General features: G+C 33.8%; 3 protein-coding genes across 3 annotated transcripts; 2 read left to right on the top strand and 1 right to left on the bottom strand.

Annotated features, from left to right (window-relative positions):
- The first annotated feature begins 6,505 nt into the window (after positions 1-6,505).
- LOC146922736 (phospho-2-dehydro-3-deoxyheptonate aldolase 1, chloroplastic-like) lies at positions 6,506-10,839 on the top strand. Its single transcript, XM_085715529.1, has 5 exons — positions 6,506-7,150; positions 7,493-7,770; positions 8,806-9,082; positions 9,219-9,464; positions 10,324-10,839. The coding sequence occupies exons 1-5, from the start codon at positions 6,617-6,619 to the stop codon at positions 10,588-10,590; spliced, it is 1,602 nt and encodes a 533-aa protein (XP_085571655.1). The 5' UTR covers positions 6,506-6,616; the 3' UTR covers positions 10,591-10,839.
- Positions 10,840-13,530: 2,691 nt separating this feature from the next.
- Positions 13,531-14,245, top strand: LOC146922737 (uncharacterized). Its single transcript, XM_085715527.1, has one exon. The coding sequence runs from the start codon at positions 13,593-13,595 to the stop codon at positions 14,037-14,039; it is 447 nt and encodes a 148-aa protein (XP_085571653.1). The 5' UTR covers positions 13,531-13,592; the 3' UTR covers positions 14,040-14,245.
- Positions 14,246-20,141: 5,896 nt separating this feature from the next.
- On the bottom strand, positions 20,142-24,931 carry SNRK2-8 (Protein kinase superfamily protein). The gene is made up of 9 exons (XM_085715528.1): positions 24,596-24,931; positions 24,430-24,504; positions 22,551-22,652; positions 22,078-22,131; positions 21,895-21,987; positions 21,724-21,816; positions 21,349-21,453; positions 21,123-21,221; positions 20,142-20,585 (listed from the first exon to the last, which is right to left on the bottom strand). Exons 1-9 carry the CDS (start codon positions 24,713-24,715, stop codon positions 20,307-20,309), a joined length of 1,020 nt encoding a protein of 339 aa, XP_085571654.1. The 5' UTR covers positions 24,716-24,931; the 3' UTR covers positions 20,142-20,306.
- Between the last annotated feature and the right edge of the window lie 39 nt (positions 24,932-24,970).

The raw sequence follows: 24,970 nt of genomic DNA on the forward strand, positions 1-24,970 counted from the left end.
GGGAGTTGTAGTGAATTGTTTTATTACCGGTAGGTGGCCGTTATTATTACATTTTACCGTGAAGTGAGTAGTAACATTTTGAATTAAATTAATAATGGGTTAGGCCCATTAAGGCATTGTGAGTTGAGCCCAATTTAGTAGAACCTATTTAAACTCTAGTGTTAGAGAGAAATAGGGTTTTTCATACCATTTTTCACATTTTGAGAAGAGGTATAAAGAGAAAGAGCAAGAGAGAAGAAAGGGTTTGAAGAAGGAAAGCTAGAGAGAGCTAGAAGAAGGTAGAGCTTCAAGAATTGGAGATAAAGTGAAGCCCTAGTTTGAGTTTGTGAAGAATTAAGGTAAGGGGGTTAGAATTTAATCATAATTAATAGTTGTAGCTTCTTCCCTAATTACTTGCTTATGTGCTTCATTGAATAAGTGGTTGATTTGATTTTGCTTGTAGAAATCCGTGCTTAATTATGATGAAATGATTATGTACATGAATTGAATGATAATTGTGTTGTTGTTGAATTTGTATGTCAAAATGGGTATATATGCATATGACATGTTCTTGTGTGAAATTGATGAAGAATGAAGTTGTGGTTGTTATAATGTTGATGATTCCATGACTAGATGTTGTTGTTGTTGTTGTTGTTAGAGGTGTTGTTGATGAATTGATGCATTGGGTATCATGAATTGGTGAATTATGATGAGATTTGTTGTTGTTGTTGAAAGTTGTGGAAGGTTTGGTGAATTGGTGAATTTTGTAGAATTGGAGTTTTAATCTAAAAATTTATGCATGTTTGATTGTTTTGAAGTGTATATGACCTGTAAACATCTTTGGGACTAAGTTTTGGGGTTTGGAATGATCAAAATGGGGATTTTGGGGTGAAAAGGGTTGGAACCTGTAACAATTTTTGAACTGTTCTGGTGTAGGACGCTTAAGCGTGCTGTCCATGCTTAAGCGAGCTACCCAGCGAGCCACAAGCGTGCTCCAAGCGAGCCAACCCAGAAGCTACTGGAAGTTGGACGCATAAGCGTGCAGAGGACGCTTAAGCGTGCAGCACCCAGTTCAGCAATTTTTGATTTTTCGTTTCGTGCACTTGGGGACCAATCCGGGCTTTCTAAAATGTTTCTTTTGACTTGTTTAACCTCTGTTTATACATTTAATCCTACTGGAACATCGTTTGAATCGAATTGGACTTGATTTTGTGAATCAAACTTAAACTTTTGAAAAATGGTCCAAGAACGTCGATTTTCCGAAAACCGTTTTTCTCATGGAATTGTAGTAGGATTAAGGTTGTATACTGATTATATGGTTTCTAAAAATGGTTGTGATTAGTTTCGTCAAGTCTTAACTTGTTTTGCTTTGAAAATGGGATTTTATTGAAAAGTGATAAAGAGAGACGAACTTTGTCGCATTTAGCCGGTGAAACGTAATTGTATGCTCTACTGCACTTATATGTGGCCTAGAGGTATACTTAGTTGAGGCGTTGAATCTTGTTTACTTGGTTTTGGTTCAATAGCTTCAATTATTTTGAAAATGGAATAAAGATAGACGAACCTTGTTGAAAATGGTTTTAAGAGCCGATTGCCTTATGAATCCTTTATGGATAGGTTGGTATAATTATGTGAAGTTGATTGATGTATAAATGTGACAACTATATGTTGGTTGAATTGTGAATGTTGATGGTGATTGTATATATGTCAAGTGGTGGTGAATCATTGTTGAATGCATATATACTAAATTTTGGTGATGGTGTGGTGAATCGTTTGTGTGAACATATGCATTTGTAGTCGAGTCATATGTTCATACATTCATGACTGATGGTGGTGGATTTTATATCCAATTGAGGTGATTATGATGTTTTTGTTGCATCATGGGTGACGACCTTGAGGAGACTTGGTACCACATGCATATATGTGTCGAGTATAGGCGCATATCATATTGGCATGAGTCTTGATTGTTGCATTGAATGATGAATGTTGATGGTAAATGTATGTGATGAATATATATACTTGTGATAACTGAAGTTGTTATGTGAATGTGTATATGGAAGTTGAATGTTCATGATGTTTAGTAGAGAATTGAATTGATTTAATTATGTCAAGTTATTTATATTGATTATGATTGATGTGAAGCTAACCTCCTGTGTTTTTGACCGCCTACCTGTCTGTATGGATGGGTAGACGCTGTGCAGGAGTAGTCCGCTTTTGGTGATTGCTTGGATTGCGGGAGCTAACATCCGTTATCGTTTTGGAGTCGTAGTTTTAGGCTTCGTTATTGTTTTTAGCTTTCAGCCAACCTAAAGACAAGTATTTTACTTTGTCTAACAACTTGGGAATATGAGTAATAGTATTATTAAATAACCTATTGTTACGTTCAGTCCATAAGACCCAGGCACAAAGAAGCCAAATTAGCTGAAGAAATGACCTGCGAGCCTTACTAACACCAGTTGAATGAACAAACTGAACAAAATGATCAGACAAGACATTGGAGTCCACCCCCATAAAACCAATCCAATTGAGAACCAGGGGCCATAAAGAAGCAAACGTAGGGCAAGATAACGATAAATGTTGCGCCCATTCTATAGAACCGCAACCTGAAACACACACAGCAACTTCTGAATAGATGACACCTCTATTAACCAGATTAGATTTAGTGGGCAATCTGTCACGAAGCAGTCTCCAAGCAAAAACTGATACCTTCAGAGGAACCTGCCTATGCCAAATCATCTCTGCTGCTGAGTCCGCAAGAGGTAAATCTTTTGAAGTCAACACATGGTATGCACCTCGAACTGAGTACCCCTCTGATGGGTCAGGGAGCCACAACCATTGATTTGTAACATCTACATGCAAAGAAACATCAACCAGTAAAGTCATACACTCCTCTAACATCTCCTCCTTCCAAGCCCACAATCTCCGGCTCCACATCCACGCATCCCCTCCCGGCTCCACACCAAGAGAAAACAAAGCTTCCACCGTAATGGACTTGTTTTCATATAACTCAAACAACCTACAGAAACGCACACACAAAGGAACTGTCCCTAACCATCTATCAAACCAAAAGAGCGTTTCAGTCTCATCCCCCACCTTCTTTGACACGCACTCCTCAAACCAGCCACCCCCAACACCACTGCCCCCATCCAAGATATCCAACCTATCCAAGATATTTTCCTATGATCCTCACCCCCTCCCTAAAAAAATTTATTAAATAAAGATTCAATGAAAGAGATTATACCTGATGGAGCTTTGAAGAAGGAAAGAGCATAGACAGGCAAAGAGGTCAAAACTGATTTCAGAAGAACCAATCGGCCACCAAAAGAAAGGAAACGACTATTCCAACCCGACAGTCTAGATTTAATACGATTCACAATAGGATCCCAGAAACACAATCTCCGAGGATTACCACCAATATGCAGGCCCAAGTACAAGAAATGAACCTTTCCCACTTTACAATTCAGCACAGACGCAACCTCATTCAACCAGAAAGGGGCGATGTTAACCCCGACAAGCAAACTCTTATGAAAATTCACTTTCAATCCCAACATAGCCTCAAAAATAATAAGATTCGCCCTTAGAACACGGACATTGGCCCAACTTTTAGTTCCTACCAACAGAGTATCATCAGCAACTTGAAGATGAGACACAACAATTGGATTAACCTCCCCAATACTGTAACCAGTAAATAAATGAGTCTCAACCAACAATTTCATCAGTATATTAAGGCCTTCTGCTGCCAACAAAAACAAGAAAGGAGACAACAGATCACCTTCTTAACCCTCTCTTAAGTGGGAACTCGTCAGTGGGGCTTCCATTCACTAAAACATACGTCGTGGCTGTACTAACACACTCTATAATCCACTTCCTCCAAAGCACATGAAAAGACATACGACCCCAAACAGAGTCCAAATAACCCCAATCTACCGAGTCATACGCCTTTTCAAAATCCACTTTGAACAACATAAGGTCTTTTTGCTTTTTACGAACCTCATCAACAACTTCATTAGCAATCATATATCCAGATTATTTGTCGATACTTTTGAAAATCCTCGATTTTCCTTCATCCTTCTTCAGATTTTTGCGTCTAGACACCTTTTTGCAACCTCATGTGAAAAAACAATCACAACCCTCCCAATATTGTGATCATGTAACCACTCATAACTTCACGGCTTGAACACTGAATTCACATGTCCTTTGGGTGGACAAAATTAAGAATGTCGACCGAAACTCTGTGGAATGATCCTCATTAGACTCTGCACTAATGTCCTATTAGACGAGGCAACACTAATCACGTGCTCTACTAACATCTCATCACCCTCTTGAGATCCCTTAAGAGTACAAACCAACCATCGTTGTTTCGACTACTTTATTTTCTTCACTAACAATTGTTGCAGCCTTTCGACACACCCCATCATTCATAACATCATCACATTTGTTCATCTTCACCCTAATAAAATTCAATTATTAAAACTTCGCGAGTTTTATTTGGGGTATGCGAAACGTTGACAGATGTATACTTGTGTCTCAAAAGAGGAATGTATATGGCTGAATTTTAGCATTTGTTAGATTTCGTAACATTTGAGATGATAAAAATAAAATTTAATTATTTGATTAGGTGAAAAAAATTAAAAAAGTAATTTTTTTTAGATACATGATGAAATTAGAAGATAAATGTTACACAAAAATATGATATTTTATTTCCCCTCTTATCATATAATATGATACTACATTCATTGTTTTCTAAAACCATTATTCATTCCCCTAAAAAAACTATATTCATCGTACCCTCTTAGTAACATGTATGATGTATCATCCAATATTTACTTAATAATTTAATTATTATTTTTGCCAGAATTAATAATTTAATTATTAATTGACATTTTTATTAGAAAAAGTTGAATATAACAAAGTTGAAAGAATACCAATACATAAGGCGTAGACAAAAGGAAAAAAATACCAATACATTCACATTCATACATTTAATTTAACAAATGAATGAATTATGTCAAAAAAGACAAATGAATGAATCTTATTAAAAAAAAAAAAAAAAAAACATGTAAATCAATTTGGCTTGGCTTCGTTGCCACCTCCCAAGCCGCACCACAGGCAGCAGACCCTCCAATACCCTTTACGAAAACCCTAAATTTACAAAAATACTCTTTGACCAAATGAAAGGATATACGATTTTTAAAAGTTTATGCTAAAGTCACACATCTTAAGCATAGATGTGAAAATTGCCGTCCTCGTGAGCTTAACTCAGTTGGTATGTACAATGCATAAAAATATGCAAGATTTTTCACATCTTTTTTATGGTGGTCGGGTTTGAACCCCAGACCTTACGTATAATATGCATCGTCTATTGATTACATTTTTTTTTGACAAATACAATTTTTCCTCTTAACTCGTGTTTTTATATTTTGTCAAAATAAAAAAAAAAACTCGTGTTTTAATATATCAAAGTGGTATTATCATTTGTCAGTTGAGTCGATGGAAAAAAAAAACTTTTAAGAAATTGATTATATGTATTATGTAAGATGATTTGAACAAATATTTATAAGTGATATATTCTAATGTGATATTAAATACTTCTCCATGTTCCATTTTCTATTATATCTTTATTTTAATCCACCAATATATTTCTATTTTTTTGCACATATTTTATTTTTCTAATAAATTTTTATATGTTATTTTTCTATCGTAACAAACAATTGTTAGTTACTATCTTTTTATCCAATTAATTCCTAAACAATTGTCAATTTTATGATAACAAGTAACATACTTTGTTTTTAAAAAAACAAATTTTAGTTTTCCAAATATATATTAGTTAGTTTTATTAAAAAGATAAGACTGATTTTTTTTTTTTTGAACAAAAAATATAAGACTAATTGACAAATCTTATCCTTAAAATATCAAAACTATAGTTAAATAGGAACGCTAAATCCGCACTCAAACGACACTTAAAAAAAGGAACATAGAGAGTATTTGTTATCCTGCCACACATCTTTTATATTCACCACCAAATCCAATTGTGTTGTTTGTTTTATGACGTGTATTAAGAGTTTCATAAACAGAGGTTGTCTTCTCTTCATATCATAAATTAGTTTTGTAAAATTTTGTTATACCCAACTGCAAATTCTAAAACAATTTTTTTATTTCCTAAAATGTTTTCTAAAACTCTTGGTAACATTTGTATTATAGTAAAATTCTCAAAGAAGAAAACATTTGTAAAAAACAAACAAATGCATGAATGAATGAATCTTACTATTTAAAACAGAAAAACAAATGAATGAATCTTACTATTTAAAACAGAAATACAAATGAATAATGAATTTTACTTTGTTCCCACCTCTAAAACCACACCACACTCCCCATAATACCCTCAAACAAACCCTCAATTGACAAAAAAACCCTTCCCCCAACTACCACCACGTCTCTCTCTGTCTCTACCCAACAACAACCCCCAATAACCAAACCCTTTTCTTTCTTCTTATAAAACCCTCTCATAACTCCTCATACCCTCTTCAATTCCAACTCACGCCACCTTCTCTCAAACCGTGACCATTCAAAAACATCATAAAAAAAAAAAACATTCAAACACAACAAAATCATTGTGCAACAAACAAACACAAACACAATGTCTCTCTCTTCAACATCTTCCACCTCTCTCATTCCCACCAAATCATTACTCCAACCAAACAAACCAAACCCACCTTCATTCCCCATCGGGCTCAAACCCATGCCCAAACTCAAACCCGGTTCAATCCTCGCCGTTCACGCCGCCGAGCCAGCAAAAAACCCGGTCATCACCGAAAAGCCCACCACCAAACCTCAACCAACCACCGTCCCCCGCAATGCATCCACCAAATGGACCATTGACAGCTGGAAATCCAAGAAGGCTCTTCAACTTCCTGAATACCCGAATCAGGAAGACCTTGAATCGGTTCTGAAGACACTCGATGCTTTCCCACCGATTGTGTTTGCTGGTGAAGCTAGAACTTTGGAGGAGCATTTGGGTGAAGCTGCTATGGGAAACGCGTTTCTTCTTCAAGGTGGTGATTGTGCTGAGAGCTTTAAGGAGTTTAATGCTAATAATATTCGTGATACTTTCAGGATTATTCTTCAGATGAGTGTTGTTATGATGTTTGGTGGTCAAATGCCGGTTATTAAGGTAAAAACTTCAAATTCTGTTATTTCTTTTTTTTAAATTATGTATTATAATCAATCATATGATTTGACTTTAGATGTGTTGTTATTATTGAAGTTAAATATGTTATTATGATTCTGGAAAGAATCAATTTTATCGGTGGAGATGGTAAGGATTTGACTTGTTGGTGGATTTGAATCTGTGAGGATTCAAATTCCAATGTCGATGTTATGCGAATATGTAATAAACTTTAGTAAACCCCGAGATTTTTACTGACCGTGATGAGCTCATAATCTAGTTTTGTGTAAAAAAAGATTCAATTTTTGTGTGAAGATGAAAATGTGAAAGTGGATTTTGTATGTGTAGGTGGGGAGAATGGCGGGTCAATTTGCGAAGCCAAGATCGGATAATTTTGAGGAGAAGAATGGTGTGAAGCTTCCTAGTTACAGAGGGGATAACATCAACGGTGATGCATTTGATGAGAAATCCAGGACACCGGATCCTCAGAGGATGATTCGTGCTTATTGTCAAGCTGCAGCTACTCTGAATCTTCTCAGAGCTTTTGCTACTGGTGGTTATGCTGCTATGCAGAGGGTTACTCAATGGAACTTGGATTTCACTGAACAAAGTGAGCAAGGAGATAGGTATATTGTAACCTTCACTTTGTCTTTTTCTTAATTTTTTTTTCAAGGAATTTGTGATTCTTATTTGTTATATGGTTTCCTTGGTATATTTTTCAGTTTATGGTTTTGTTATTCAAATTAGTCTTGTATTTGTTGTTATGGGTTTGATTTGTGAAGATTTTACTGCTTTCAATTATTGATAAATTGACTATTGAAATTATAATACATGACATATTATAAAGATATTTTATTTTACCTTTTAGACTTTGAATTATGTCTAAGAATTATGTCTAAAGGAGATTAATCTGATTCTTGAATTTTTGTTGATGGCAAAAAGCCAAGACATGTTTTTGTCTTTTCCACAGCCTTTTGAGTGTCTCAAAGGTATCACTCACTTTTGTTGAGAATATACTCGCTCAAAAAAAATAAAATTGTAGAATGGAAGAAAATTGATTTTATTTTTTTACGTGAATTTTGTTTGGTTTCATTCATGATTGATAAAGGTATAGTGATGATTGATATAACAACTGGGTATGCATGTTTAATGTGGTTGGTATTGGGTTGTTATTTTCCTCTCAAATAATGATGTTGATAGTTCACTGTGTTCAATTTCATGTATAATGATGTTGATACTTATGATGATAATTGATATTTATCTATGTAAATATTTATCTTTTGGTTTTCAATGGTAAAATGAAAGATTAAAAATAAGGATAAAAAAATGTGAAAAAAGATAATAATTTAAAAAAGAGGATTCTTAAAAATTCAGAATGATTGATTCAATAGGCTTTGTGTAGTTGATGTTAATATGAGGTTTAAACATTAAAGAATAGTTAATCTCATGGAAGTGCTAACTTCAATCCTTTGCAATGGCCGCAGCTGTTGGATTGAGATCTAGATTCAATTGTGCCAATCTAAGTCTTTATCCAACGGCTCTGCAGCTGTTAACTTGTGCAGCCACAGCTCTTTATTTTGTTTCTAACATGGTCTAGTTATGTTAATGTTGGATATATAAATGTGAATTTTGGTAAATTAAACGTATTCTTGGCATGGCAGGTACCGTGAGCTTGCTAACCGAGTTGACGAGGCCCTTGGATTCATGGCTGCTGCTGGTCTCACAGTTGACCATCCAATAATGAGAACAACTGATTTCTGGACTTCACATGAATGCTTGTTATTGCCATACGAACAATCACTGACTAGGTTGGATTCAACTTCTGGTCTCTACTATGACTGCTCGGCCCATATGATTTGGGTCGGTGAAAGGACCCGGCAGCTAGATGGTGCCCATGTGGAATTTCTAAGAGGAGTTGCTAATCCCTTGGGAATCAAGGTTTGTACATTATTCTTATCATGCGACTTCAATTTCGTTTTATAATCTCTTATAAGTTGAGGTACTAAATATTATTAAGCAAGTAAATTGAATCACGTAGCATAATCTCTTATATTATTTTGTTATGCATTGGCAGGTAAGTGACAAGATGGATCCAAATGAGCTTGTTAAACTCATTGAGATCTTGAATCCTCAAAACAAACCAGGGAGAATAACTGTGATCACTAGAATGGGAGCTGAAAATATGAGGGTGAAGCTTCCACATCTAATCAGGGCAGTGCGTAGAGCAGGACAAATTGTCACATGGGTCAGCGATCCTATGCATGGAAACACCATAAAGGCTCCATGTGGTCTCAAAACTCGCCCCTTCGATGCCATCAGGGTATGTAATTCTCATCAACTCTTTCTTTTTTAGTTGGTGACATGTTGCTTTCGAGTATCTTTAATATCCTACTTTTTGATTTAAAATCAAATTTTATTTATCACCAAAAAATGAAATTGTTCCACTTGTGGTTCACAATCTTTGCTAGAAATAAATATCATGCCTACTATTAAAAGTTCTACTTAAAATTAAAATAAGGAAAAACATTGAAAAAGATTAGTGGGGAGGAAGTAAATCTTGCTTAATTTGACTAATGTATGTGAGCTGGTCCATGATGGTGGGCTACCAAACTTCAAGGCTTATATATAAAATTGAGTTTGGAGTGGTAGGTGGCAAAAGGGCCACTTGTAGTAGGTGAAATAGTTAAGTATGCAAGAAATCATTTTTGTATTCTTTGGTGTTTACGAATGTCATTATTGACCAATTGGGTCTAACATAGTTGAATCCCTTAACTATGTCTGAGGATTGGAAAAACTCACTTTGGCAATCTTTGCGCCTCGGTATGATTCATCTCTGAATTTCGAGTGAACTCACAATTTCGAATAAGTATTCCATTAAATATACGAAACTTGTCCCTTTAGTCTCTTCTGTTAAATTGAGGGTATATTCCCAAATTTTTGTAGAGATGCCCTTGATGATTCGCTGTTCACCTAAAATTGTCAATATGGTGCTAAATTGTAATTCTTTTGGGTAGGTGGGATTAGACTTTAAGGGGCCATATTAGTGTGAATTTTTATTCTTTTCCAACTTATAGAAAGAGACATCATACCACTTTATAACTTTAATCCCAATATTTGATTTTTGTGATTTTGATTGCCAATAATGTCACTGACTTTTGTTTCACTGAATTAATACACAGGCTGAAGTGAGAGCATTCTTTGATGTTCACGAACAAGAAGGAAGCCACCCAGGAGGAGTTCATCTCGAGATGACAGGTCAAAATGTGACCGAGTGCATTGGTGGGTCAAAGATAGTCACATTTGACGATCTTAGCTCACGCTACCACACACACTGCGATCCTAGACTTAATGCTTCACAATCTCTCGAGCTTGCTTTCATCATTGCTGAAAGGCTAAGAAAGAGTAGAATCAGATCACAGCCTCCTCTTGAATCTACTGGATTTTGAATAATGATTTGAAGAAAACTCAACACAATACCTTTGTTCTTTTTCTTTTCTTTTTCTTATATATTTAATGGTTGTTGTTTACACACTGATGTGTTGGACCTGAAACTGTTAGCTAGTTAGCTTTATGTTGTTGTGTATTGTGTTTGTATTTGTATACTGCCTAGCAATGCTTTTGAACTTGGGAAGGACTAAGAGTGCTTTATTATTATTAATAAAGGAAGCTAAAAAGTTTCTATTGCATTTGGCAAATTGAGTCTATGATCATGACGGGCATTGGCTTCCAAGTTGCAAATATATTTTGATATTTTCCTTTCAGTTTTGAATATTAGTCAAAAACAATAATTTAACTTTGGTGGTACCAAACAAAATATATCTAAATCCATTAGAGGGTTGGACTCAATGCGATTGAACTTGGTGCATGTTTTTGATATTACGGTGGACGTGTTAGAATCACGATAATCTATTGTGATAATGTAGAAGCTACAAAGTGTAACTTTTGTAAAGTCATAGTTAGTCGTCATGATTCTGACATAATCACCGTGATACCAAACATATGCTTAGTAATGAACAAGTTGGCTAGCCTACTTCCCAATTATTACTTCTTTTCACATGTATGAAGGAATGAATATGGTTATTGGGATTATCCAACTTACAATTTTGAGCAATTAAACACAAGTTTCTAGGAAAAGAATTGTAATTCAGAACATTAATAAGAGTTTGAAAATCCGATCCAGCCACTAGATCGTTCTTGTTGTATACCGTTACCTCGTATGCTAGCATGAGCGGTCCTTGTATAGAAATATTAGTATTTGCAAACACAAAAAACAACAGATTGACTTCAGTGGTGTATTTTTATATGGTCTCAAAACAAAGTTTTATTTTATATCCAACATATGTTGTCTCCTTTGGGATCTCAATTTCTCTTGAAATATTATATACTACTTATTTATCATATTATTATTTTATTTTTTTAAAGATCAAATTATAGACTTAACTCTTTAAACTATACTCCTAAAAAATTCATCCAACCTACCGTAAATGTCGCATAAAAACTCGTCTCCACGTGCAAAATCCAAGTTTTAACCGTAACCGTTTGATTTTTTTGTTTCCAGATCACCCCTCTCTCTATTTTTTTTTTTTTTTTTGAGGAACTCTCTCTAAATTTTTATTTTTTAAGGTTTGTTTAAATCCCCGAACTCATCGATGGCACCACAATGACACTAATATGAAATAACAACATGATAATATGTTCATGATCATGTATCTTTTTCATGATCATGTATCTTTTTTCGGCTCAAATAATTAATCTTTATAGTTGAGAGTAAATGATATCTGATTTACACAAAAAATTTATTAATATTATATTATAGAGTTACAAGGTGGTTGGACTCAAATAATTGGTTAGTCGCGCTCGATTGAAATTTGGCTTGAAAAGTCTAACATTTACTAAGGTGTTGGACTCAAATAATTAGTTTAAGCTAAAATTGAATCGTCGTTTTTTTTTTTGAACAAGTCAAAATGGAATATGATATTAAAACGTGAGTGAAACACCGCGCACAATGCGTCCAACGGATGAAACACCCAAAAGAGTTTCAAAGTCATTGGTGCGTAATCAAGAAAGCACCACCTATAGAAGAAATAACAATGAAATAATTACACAAAAACACTCATACATGAAAGAGGGTGTCTCCACCCGTCATGATAGTCAAAAGCAAAAGTGAACAAATTTGCCTTCAACCACAAAAAAGAGTTTAGCTTAACTTTGTCGAGGATGGTATAAGGATCAGCTACCTTACTGTTGAACACTCGGCTGTTCCTCTCCTTCCAAATGACCCAGACACATGCAAGCCAGATGATTTTGAAGAATGAATGAGATGATCGCGGCATCGCCGCCATATGACTAAACTGAAAAAAGTGGTCATGGAGTGCACAAGGGGATGACGAAGTAAGTTGAAGCCACTGCCACACAAGGTGCCAGACACGTCCCAGGGTCGCACATCCTAAAAAGAGATGGTATGCCGTCTCCCAAGAGCCACATCCACTAGCATACAAAGTTGAACCGTCTGGTTATTATTCGAGTCTGGGGTCTTTAGCTAAAACAATACTTCCTTCAAGTCTTAAATATATGAGAAGATTCTTTTTTCAGATTTATTTAATAAATAATCTAGATACATTAATTATTTAATGAATCTAAAAATTATTCTCTTATATTTAGGTTCAAAGGGAGTATTTAACAATATTTTACTTACTTTATGACCACACTCTAGATTAATCGGGAATCCTTTAACTCAATAATAGGAAGATCAAGACAAAAAAATTAGTGCATTTACAAATAGTTAAAAAGAAAATGTGGTAACCGTTATATTCATTCAATATATTTACATTTTTTAAAAGTACATCCAATTAAATAAAACTATGTCACACTTTTATATATTTTTTAGGTGTGTATGTCACCTTTTATATTTACCAGGTGAGAGTTACACGCATATTTAAGTAGTGAAAGGTTGATGACCTCCTATTCTGTTTTTTTATCCTCTTAAGGTAGATAACCTATTCTTATATATCGCAACTCCATTTTGTTCTCAGCTGCCAAATCCTCCAATATATATACAATATTTGTTTTTTGAGGATATATATATATATATATATATATACAATATTTGTCGCCCTCTTCTTTATTTACATACAAAGAAAAAACTAGAAAGAGTTGGCATCCAACATTTGAATATTATGTGTTTATAACTCATAACAGGCAACCATAATAGATGTTTGACCACAATAAAATATTTTGTCCAAACACCGTAAGTTGAACTACCTGAAACTTGGCAAAAGCTCTAATAGTTAGGTCTCCAAACCACCCTATATGCTGGGCCAATACCCTCCCTCAAATATTTCTTGCTCTATATAAGACCTAATACTATCCCCTTACTTCTCATAAAATCTCAAATCAAACATTCTTCTACAAATATACACCTTAATTAGCTCTTGCAATTCATCAAGTCATGGCCTCAGTGAAAACCTTCATCATATCTTTACTTCTTTTTGTTACCTTGTCAAACATGAGCCTAGAAGCTCGCAACCTTTTGCAAACAACTACACAACCCAATTTGCCAAGCATTCCCACTTTGCCAAACCCAACATTGCCTTCAATCCCAACAACATTACCACCTTTGCCTTCTATTCCAACATTGCCTTCAATCCCAACAACATTGCCACCTTTGCCTTCAATGCCAACATTGCCTCAAGGTAATGTTCCTCCATTGCCTACTATCCCTTCTATGCCTAAGCTCACTATGCCACCACTTCCTAGCATTCCTACCAATCCAACACTTCCATCTCTCAACTTTCCCCCATTGCCATCCACTTCACTTCCCAACCTTCCTTCAATCTCAACCATCATCTCCTCCTTCCCCTTCCTCTCCCCGCCACCTTCAACCTCTTCCCCTTGAAGATTTTTCGCGCGTTCTCTTCTTTTTATCTTTAACAAGACATTGCATCATTTCGTTATTGTGTTGTTGGAGGTTATGATGATAGAATCATTGTTGTATGATGTGAGAAGTTTGTGTATTTTTCTTTTTTATTTATGAATTTGGTATTATTGCTTGTACTCTTCTATCTTAGAGATGTTGAATTATTACACATTTGGTTACAACTATGATCGATGTCTTGAACTTTTTAAGTCTTATAATAGCAAAAAATATAACACGCCCTCTCATCTTTGCATATATATATATAATGGAGACAAAAATGAGAGAGTGAATTAAACTCTAAAAGGCAACATAATGGAACAATGTGTATGGAACACAAAAAGAGCAACAAATAATGTAAAACATCAAAAGAAAAATTGAGAATGAATAACAATCATGTAGGAAGAGAATTGATGATTTAAGATTTAACTATTCACCTAAACAAAAGCTTATTTTCCTATATTGAGTCAATTGTCAACCATGTAATTGGGCACAAATGGTTAACACATAAACTAACGTCGAATCAGTTGTGTAGTGATAAAGATATTCCTAAATAAAACAATTTTTCGTTATCCTTTTTTTTCTTCTCAAGATCAATGCATCCCACAAGGTTGAAATCCATTATAGTTTGCATTCACTTGTCTGCTATGATTACGGAAACTCTTTCTCTAGTTAGTCAATGGGTTCTTAAGAGCTACAAGACTTAATTATTATTGCGTTGGATCACATTGTTTATCTATGTATCATGAGACTTCAAATTGAAAGTGTGCCTGGGTGTTCGCAATTAATGTGTTGGCGTCCGACATGATACTACTTCTATTTTCTAAGATAATATCAACGTCGTATTCGACTTTTGTGTTTGTGTCACTACTTCATGGCTTCTATATATTAGTTTTCTGTATATTAATTTTCAACTCGCTCTTAAAAGTTTGGCATTCATCTCCTATCAATGTACATGTTTCAGTGATGGTTTCTACTATTTTGGTTTAAAGATTGTGGTTTGTGTTAAGGCACAAATTCAAAATATGATTACACTATTGAAAAACCAAGTTCCATATAGATTAAAGAAAAGACGCGGCTATAATTTATAAAAAAATGCATCCTACATTTTACAAGTCGATTTTATAAGGGTGGGTTAAACCCAATACAAAACATAATATAGTATCAGATCTATTAATTCGGATCACCTATCATTTATATTCATGCACCAAGTAAAGTAGTATTGGACTTAGGGTGTTTTGAAGAAACCAAGTCCCAATATTAAAACCTAATATATCATTTCCTCAAAATTGTGTTCCCTTAAGCAACTGTTAAATCTAAATTTTTTTTTTTGAAGGACTGTTAAATCTAAATGGCTTGGCCACCTATTATTTTTAAATATCCTTGTTATCCACCCACTTGCATGCAACATTTCAGTATTTAATCGCTCCCTCAATCAACGAGAACCCGAAAACGATGCTTTGGGTATGACCACATTAAAATCTCCTCCTAAACACCACTCTCCTATGAAGTACCAAATCAATGTGAGTTATCAGATACGATAAGTATCCGATACGATGATACGTCACTCATTAAAAAATATATGATACTATATGTTTAAGATACATATATAAAAGTTAAAATAAAGTTGTAAACATTAGTTAAAAACTATAGTATCAATGTCATCTTCTCTAATGTCCATCTCCTCCTTCACCTTCATCACTAAATAAAACACTTATAAATTTGATTCATCAAGAAACAAGCATACAAATTCAAGAGTTCCAACACCATCAAAGCTTTCCCATGCATCTCCACCAATGTCCCACATCTTATAGTATTCTCTTCTTTGTTTTCATCACTTTTCCTACCCAAAAGCCTCAAATTTGTATGAATATAGAAGGTGTTGCTGACATTGTGTTGCTTCTGAAGTCTGCCTCTTGATGACTGGTTTGGATCAATGAGTACTCTACTGCCCTTTCCTTCAAAGGTGGATACTCTACCAGTGAGTAGTGACTAGTGAGTTTGTATCCTCCATATGATGGTTTGTTCAAAATTGGTAATTGTGGTATATTTATGCAGAACCTAAATCCAATTTGCACAATGAAAGAATTATGGAAAAATAAACAAATCTTGAAAAATGCAAATAAATTAAATGGGTGCATCAAAATATTAGCCTATCCTTGGATTCTTGAAATTTGTTTGTTTTGGAGTCTCCATCTAGTGAACTTCAAAGTCTCATTTTCTTATGATATTTCCGGAGTTTGCATGTCTAAGAATTTGCGTCTAACTTAATTTTTTTTTTCTTTTGGGCCTAAGACCCTCTTTTGTACCAAAAAAATTTACATGCATCAATTAAAGTAGAGAGAGAAAGTAATTAAAGTTAGAGAATGATAATTAAGGAAGGGATAATCGAAAACTAAACCGTCATGAGACATGCGTGAGGTGTGTCGACGACGTATAGCAACGTGTTGGCGACTATCAGAATATTTCATTTAATTTTTTTAATTAAAAAATTCTGATATTCCTTCGATACATATCAACGGCGTATCAAAACGTATCGATGTATTGACTACGATTCGGTGGCCATTTAAGCTTATCGGTGCTTCAGGGCCTATCTCACTCCTACTCTTTAAACCCACCGATTCATCCTCACAATACTCACCAAAGACCTTAAGTAATCTCCAAGTTTCACTCTTTAGTTTTATATCTTTTGTCAAAGGAATCTCACTCTTTATATAGTATTGCCCTTATGTATTATAGTACATTAGTACCTCCTATGTTACTTCTTTTTAGACTTATGAAGATAAGATATTTTCACATGCCATATAAAATATCTTATAAGTCTAATTAATTTGATTTACTTAAGTAAGTTTAGTATTTTTATCAAATATTAAACACATATTGAGAAAACCAAACTAAAGGCCAACAAAGCCCAACTTCTATGACCACCCAATTTGATTTTTTATTTCCCCGCAAATTTAAAATTTCAACCTCCTTAGTTTTTCTCTCTTTATTTCAAACTCACTTGATAGAAAAAGTTTAGAAAGTCTCCTTCTCTTTGCTAATTCTTCATCGTTCACCATTCTTTCAGTTCTTTTCTTCCTAATCCATATCTTCTGCTTCTTTTATTTGCCTAGATTTGAACTTATGGCCTCCAACACCTTTCTCTTTGCAATATTTTTTTGGTTACATCTCTTTGCAATTGATATTTGCTTTTCTCTCTATTCACTATTGATGTTCCACTATAATAAATAACAAAAAAACAACTTACTTCTCAATAACTTACACGAAATTTATCAATAATTAAACTAAGATAAACAAATTGCACCACCAAAAATAAAACTAAGATAAACAAATTAAAATGTCTTCCTACTAATAAAATTAAAATAGGTTGAAGGTAATAAAAAATTATATATCACAAAGAAGACTAATAGATTGAAAGTAAAAAAAACAAATTTTATTTTATTTTTTAAGGAAAAAACAATGTTATTTTTAAATATTAACATTTTGTGTTTATAAAAATGAAATGTTTTACTGCAACAAAGAACGACAACAAGTTGGAGTTTACTGCAACATATTCGACGGTTGTTGGATATGAATTGAGAGGTCCGAATTTGTCATTCGTACAGAGAATCTAATGCTTGTGCTGACGCACTTGCAAATATAGCTTGTGACAGAGGTTTCACTTTGATGTTATATGAGCATTGTCCTGTTCAAATTAGTATGTTGTTTTCAGCTGATTTAACTGGTGTTTGTACTCCGCGTATTGTTAAGCGGTAGTTTTTTTTGTTGGGCTTAGGCCCTCTTGTCATCCAAAAAAAATATATTGAAATGTTTTAAAGGATACTTTGATTTATGACCAGAACAGTTTTTTTTTTTATTAACATGCCAAATTAATGCCTTTTAAACACGTTAATTTAATATTTCAATGAAAATATTGTTTGACTTCATTTACTATCAACATTTTAATTTATAAAAACAAAAATCAACTATAGTATCAATATCTAATTTAAAAGTTTATATTACATAGTATTTGATTTGTATAATATATATATATATATATATATATATATATATATATATATATATATATATATATATATACACACACACAATATTTGACTATCTAAGTTAACTCCAACCTTCCTTCAAAAAAAAAAAAGTTAACTCCGACCTTACAATAATCCGAATAGGTTAGTCCAATTAGTAAAGATTCAACTCAAATTTTATGACGATCTTAACAAATTAGTCCAATTGATAAGAATTCAATTCAAATCTTACAAATGCATAAGTTCAAATCTCCTTTATAATACAAAGAAATCGTGTTGAATAATATATAAATATTTTTTTTGTCAAAGCCTTTTGAACCTAAGTGAAGCAAAAATCCTAAAGGATGTCCACAAGCAATAGAGGTGAACTAGATTGGAATAACCTACTCTTAGATAGTCCAACTCCTCTTTAACAATTTGTCGCATTTTACATACAAAACAGTAAGAGTTGGCATCCAACATTTGAATATTATGGTTTATAACTTAATTATACAGCCAACCATATTAGCTGTTTGCCCACAAAAATATTTTGATTAAGGAGGTTGAACTAACTAAAACTTTAAGTACCAAAAAAGAAAAAGAAAAACCAACTTAAACTTGCAAACGCTTTTATAGTTGTCCAAACCATGATATTTGTTGGACCAATATCATCCTTCAAATATCTCTTACTCTATATAAGACCTAACACTATCCACTTACTTCTCATAAAATCTCAAATCAAACACTCTTCTAACCTTCATCAAGTAACAAGTCATGGCCTCAATGAAAACCATCATCACATCTTTACTTCTTTTTGTTACCTTGTCAAACATGAGCATAGAAGCTCGCAACCTTTTGCAAACAACCACACAACCCAATTTGCCAAAACCAACATTGCCTTCAATTCCAACAACATTGCCACCTTTGCCTTCTATTCCAACATTGCCTCAACCTCAAGGCAATGTTCCTCCATTGCCTACCATCCCTTCAGTGCCTAAGCTCACTATGCCACCACTTCCTAGCATTCCTACTAATCCAACACTCCCATCTCTCAACTTTCCACCATTGCCAACCAATTCACTTCCCAACATTCCTTCAATCTCAACCATTATCTCCTCCATCCCTTTCTTCTCTCCACCACCTTCAACCTCTACCCCTTGAAGTCTTTTTCGCGTGTTCATTTCGTTATTGTGTGTGACATATACTGTTGGAGATTATGATGATAGTATTATTATTGTATGGTGTGAAAAGTTTGTGCATTTTTCTTTTCTATTTATGAATTTGGCATTATTGTTTGTACTTTCCTTTATCTTATAGATATTGAATTACACATTTGGATACAATTATGATGTCTTCTTTCTTCTTCTTAACTCTGTCTTATAATAGCTAAAAAAAATATTACTAGCCTTCTTATTATCTTTGCATAATGGAGAGAAAATGAGAGTGGAACACCGAAAGGCAACATAATGGAACATTTTGTTATGGAACAAAAATGAGCAACAGTATTTGAAAACGTCAAGTGATGAATTAAGAATGAGTAAACAATGAATATAAGATGAAAAGCTTATCATTTAAGATTTAACTCTACTTTTAGATTAAAGGCTTATTTCATAAATCTCGTGGAATCGCTTGTGTAGTAACAAGATTATTCCCAAGTAAAAAGTTTTCGTCAGACTTTACTTACCCTTTGATCAAACTTTAATCTAACACCCTCTTTCTCACAAAATCCAACATGGAATCCACATGCCTATAGAATCCACAAGCATTAATCTACTTTTCTTTTAATTGTTTTTCTGATTAAATTAGTCTCTACTATTCTTATTTCCCCTTGTATCAGTTTCAAACTGCCACAGCTTGCTTTACTTAACATTCTCCTTATTGGAGAAGCTCATGAGATATTACATCTTTACAAAAAGGTACATAAGTGTGATGGAGGAAGATCCAAAAGTACATAAGGAAATTGAGTCCCAACATCTATCAAAAACTATGTAATAATAACAAGCCATATATACAAGTAAAGCTTGAAGTATAAACAAGCTCAAATATCGGATACCACACTAGTAATAATTTGGGAATATGGAAAATACGACACTAGTTATAATTTGAGAATATGGAAATAATTTGGACATAACTACATGTGTTTGGGTCAGACATCAGATACGTCTTCAATCTGATGTGCGGATGCTAGATAGCTTAAGCAACCTCACAACAAATAATAGCTCATTTAAGTTCATGAATACACTTAAAGAGGAGGGCCTACAAAATCACTAAACATTTCTATATCTTCAAGATCTGTATCAAGATCAAACTCATCCAAGTCCATGCTGCCTACACTAAGAAGTCCACCAATCTTAGGGTTGTTAAGAGGTTTTCTTGCCTCTTGTAGAATGGACAGAACTTCATCAACACTTTGTGATGGATTATTTACATCATTGCTTTGCCAGCTTCCACCTTCCATTAATTCTACTGGTAAGTTCCTCAAAAACCATGGATGGTTTTTAATTTCTGGTATTGTTATTCTCTGCAAAAAGGCAGAAAAAAGACTGAATGATATTCAAAAGGAGGAAGTTACATGCATTTCAAGGGAAGATTTTCATCATGTCCAAAATAGAGGAAAGCAACATTTAAACATGCATTGGTAAGAAAAATGCAGAAATTTTAAGAGTAAGTTGAAAATAAACAAGAGACTAGTGTATAGACAGTTTGATCTAGAACAACAGAAATTAGGTATGTTTGGATTGACTAATTTGAGTTTATCTACTAGCATAAGCACTTCTTATACCATTTGAGAGAGTTTATGGAAGCAACTTATGACATGTCTATAAGCTCTTCAGGAAAGCTTATGAAAACAACTTATTGTTTATATAAAAAGTGTTTTAGTTTAGTTTATATTTTTGTTATGGAAAAAACATATACATACGCACTTCTACGATAAGTGTTTATGCTATAAGCGTTACATTGAGTTGTTTTTCCAAACATGACCCAAGTCTTGTAGCTTTTAAGAATTTATTGACAAAGAAACTAAAACTAGATTTTCAACATCAAACAAACCACCTACCTTTTCAGGATTAGCCACAAATATTTGAGATAGAAGATTTATACATTCCATTGAAACTCGTACGAAATCAGGAACTTTGTACTGAACACTAAGTATCTTCTGCAATAAACAAAGAGAGGTCCAATTGAAACATCAGAACTGAGAAATTATAACTAAACAATTCAGTTTTATTTCAAGACTTTATACTGCTTAGGAATTCAATAAGTTTGCAGTTAACAACACTCACGGAAATGGTTTTCTTAAAGTCCTTTGGATCTGCAGGGTCTTCAAAAGGATAAGCACCGACTAACATCACATATAAGGTGACTCCACAAGACCAAACATCTGCAATCTATAGCTTTCAATGAAAATATAGTTAGCAAATAAAATCAAAAAACAGCATACAAAAAGGACCCTCTTCATTTAAATAACAAAAGAAAAGTTAAAAATTTGAGACGAAGGATAAGTAAGCATTTGGGCTGTGTGCAGTCACAACCTCGTGATTGCACACAGTCAGCTACATTTGGACCGTCTGACAGCTTTCAAGGACGGTCCAGATGTGGTTGACTGCAGCCACACTGCTCATAATCCAAATCCATAATAAGGAAGAATAAGACTCGACCTTTCCATTGTATTCTTTCGTCGTCAGAACCTCAGGTGCAATGTAAGCTGGAGTTCCTACCGTAGACTTTGGTTGCGAGTGCAACACAGATGACTAAACAACAAGGTAAAGACAAATGAGCATCACTTGACAAAAGGATTCTGGAGCAGTAATCTTTTGTTAACATGTTACCTTTGAGTAACCAAAGTCGCAAATTTTGACTCGTGGTGCGGTGCTTCCGTCTAAGAGTGTGTTTTCAAGCTTCAGATCTCTATGGCATATTAGCTGCATAAAACTTCATTTTATTAAGAATATCTATTCATTGTAAAGCTGCAACTTGCAAGATTCATCATAAAGTTTTGTTTAGTTTCTTACCATGGAATGACAGTAACTGACTCCGGATATCAATTGCTGAAAGAAAAACCTTGCCTGATAAAGAAAAATATCAATGACCAGACCAAAACTTATGAATGTAACAATGACTATACAACCTTAACAGAAACAATTAGTAAGAGGTAGACTTTGAGCATGTTCGGATTGGCTTATTTGAACTTATCTATTAACATAAACTCTTGTTAGACGTTTTGAGAGAGCTTAGGAAAAAAGCTTATGGTATGTCCATAAGTTGTTTTCAATTATTTCAAAATAGTTTGACTTGTATGAAAACACTTCGACTTTATTTTATCTTTTGTTATAGAAATGACTTATACATAAGCACTTGTACGATTAGATTTTATGCTATAAGCACTTAACTAACTGTTTACCAAAACAGAGCCTTTGTTCAATCTTTTCATCAAAAGGGCGACTTTACACAAGACAGAATATAGTAACTCTAGTTTCTAAATTACCTCATCTTCACTAAATCTACCAGCACTACATATCCTCTCAAAGAGTTCTCCTCCAGCGGCATACTCCATTACAATGGCTAGATGTGTTGGTGTTAGCAGGACCTGCAACGCAAGTTCATTCTTCAAAACTCGTGCAAAATTGACTAGGGTGCTATTTCAATGGAGGTTTGCATTAATAAAACAACTAGGCCAAGGTTCAATATCAAATTAATTCAAAAGGAAGAAAACAGAAAATTAACGATAATTCCATGAAACTTAACTATATGATAACTATAAATCAAAGAGCTTCTATAGTAAGGTCTCTAAATTTCATGAATGAACTACATGAAATAACTGTTATATGAATCATCCGACCAATCTCAAATCAACAGTCGAGATTAACTTGTGTGTATAAATACCTGCGTTTTCTAATGCACGGAATCCAAATCCATCATCCCCACCACCACACTAAAAAATATAATACAAAAACGAACAAATAGGAAGAAAATAACTTTAATACCATTTCCAGGTAAGTTCGTGGGGAGCAATGTATCATTTTAAATCCAATTCCTACTTTTAGCCCACTTTAGTTAACTATAGAATACATAACTATAATGTTTCCATAGCTAACTTCCATCTTTTGTGACAGTATTGGTAGCTATGAAGCACGGATACATACACAGACACCAGACACAATACTGAAACCGACACAGACATTGGTAAAAAGTTATGAAAGCGATTGAATATAACCACATGTGTTGGTATCATGTCGGTATCCATATCTACATGAGTCGGACACCAGACACGTCTTCAACATGAAGTGTTAGTAATACATAGATTGGTGGTATTTCGTAATTATGTTCGACCACCACCACACACATTCTATGTACAGCTCACAAAACTCACATGCTCATGTATGTTTCTTTTCTGTGATACTCACATTCCCAATCCATAAGACATTGAGTTAAACCAATAAGCTAGAAGAGTACATAAGCACAAATTAACAAAACAGAAAGTAGGACCGGTCCAATAATTTTCGATAGTAGGTGAGGCCTAAAGCAAATTTGGAAATATAATGAAAAAGGGTTAAATATGTTTTTAGTCCCTATAAATATGTCAACTTTTCGTTTTAGTCCCTCTAAAATTTTCCTTCGACTTTTATGGTCCCTATTTTTAATTTAATTTTTGTATTTTTTAATGAAATTGTGCAGAAATGTGTAAAATATTCTAAAAAAAATTCCTAAAAAAATTAGAATTTTTTAACAAAACACAAATTAAATATGAATTTTTAACCATAAAACATATAAAAATTCATATTAAATTCATGTTTTGTTAAAAAATTCTAAATTTTTTTTGGAGTGATTCTTAAAATATTTTGAATTTTTCTGGAAAATTTTATTAAATAATATGAATTCTATATATGAGTTTACTTTAAAAGAGGGACCAAAAGTGAAAATTGAAAATTTTATAGGGACTAAAAGTTGAAGGAAAATTTTAAAGGGACTAAAACGAAAAGTTGACATATTTATAGGGATCAAAAACATATTTAACCCAACAAAAAATAAACTTTTGTTGGTGGGTCTAAACTACGACTTTAGTAGCCTTACCCTTGAGCCGACAGAAAGGAAACAAAGGAAGTAGGAGTCTTGAAAAGCAAAAATTATTGACATACTCCCTCCGGTCACTATTATAAGCAAATTTTTACTTTTTAGATTCATTCAACAAATGATGTATGTGGTCTACAATATAGATCACATACATCATTTATAGAATGAACTTAAAAAGTCAAAATTTGCTTATAATAATGACCGGAGGGAGTATTTTTGCTGAGTTTTATCCTGTTTAGCAACTAAAAAGAAGAGACCCTTCAATGATTAGAATCTTTAGTGTACTAACTAACCTCTTTGAACCTAACAATATTAGGATGCTTCAATGATCTATGGTTCATGATTTCCCTCTGGACATGCTCATCAATCTGCATCAGTGCACACACATCTCAACAGTGAACCAATACACAAAATGAAACTGAAATATTGAAAGGGTTTGAAGGTGAAGTGTATATATACCTTTTGGCCTCTTTCTATAAACTTAACAGCAAAAAGCTCTTTGGTAAAGATGTCCCTAACTAGCTTTGCAACAGCAAAATTGCCAGAACCAATATCTTTGACAACCTCATAGCGATCCATCTATTGCAAGGCTTTTGATCACAGAAATTCTACACACCTGTGTTGTTCTGTTCTTTGCATGTAATAGTAATAAGAAGGAATGAAAAGTAATAAAGGTCAGAATAACTTAGATGAACTGTGATTCCTTTTTAGACCAAACAAGAACAAAAGTAGGTTCTAGGGGTTTTTGAAAAGCCCCCAAAGTCTTAAACTTTACCAATACGCAACCTACTACTTGACTCTTTAAGAAGGGAACATAGCGGCTAGTGGAAATGG

This window comes from Medicago sativa, chromosome 5 (assembly GCF_051527215.1).
Source record: "Medicago sativa cultivar Bolivia chromosome 5, Bolivia_mono, whole genome shotgun sequence".
Lineage (NCBI taxonomy): Eukaryota > Viridiplantae > Streptophyta > Magnoliopsida > Fabales > Fabaceae > Medicago > Medicago sativa.

Coding starts and splice junctions, on each gene's coding strand:
- LOC146922736 (XM_085715529.1), top strand. CDS start 6,617: ATGTCTCTCTCTTCAACATCTTCCACCTCTCTCATTCCCACCAAATCA. Junction 7,151..7,492: donor GTCAAATGCCGGTTATTAAG/GTAAAAACTTCA, acceptor TTGTATGTGTAG/GTGGGGAGAATGGCGGGTCA. Junction 9,465..10,323: donor GCCCCTTCGATGCCATCAGG/GTATGTAATTCT, acceptor ATTAATACACAG/GCTGAAGTGAGAGCATTCTT.
- SNRK2-8 (XM_085715528.1), bottom strand. CDS start 24,715: ATGGATCGCTATGAGGTTGTCAAAGATATTGGTTCTGGCAATTTTGCT. Junction 24,505..24,595: donor TTATAGAAAGAGGCCAAAAG/GTATATATACAC, acceptor GCACTGATGCAG/ATTGATGAGCATGTCCAGAG. Junction 21,817..21,894: donor GCGACTTTGGTTACTCAAAG/GTAACATGTTAA, acceptor CTTGTTGTTTAG/TCATCTGTGTTGCACTCGCA.
- LOC146922737 (XM_085715527.1), top strand. CDS start 13,593: ATGGCCTCAGTGAAAACCTTCATCATATCTTTACTTCTTTTTGTTACC.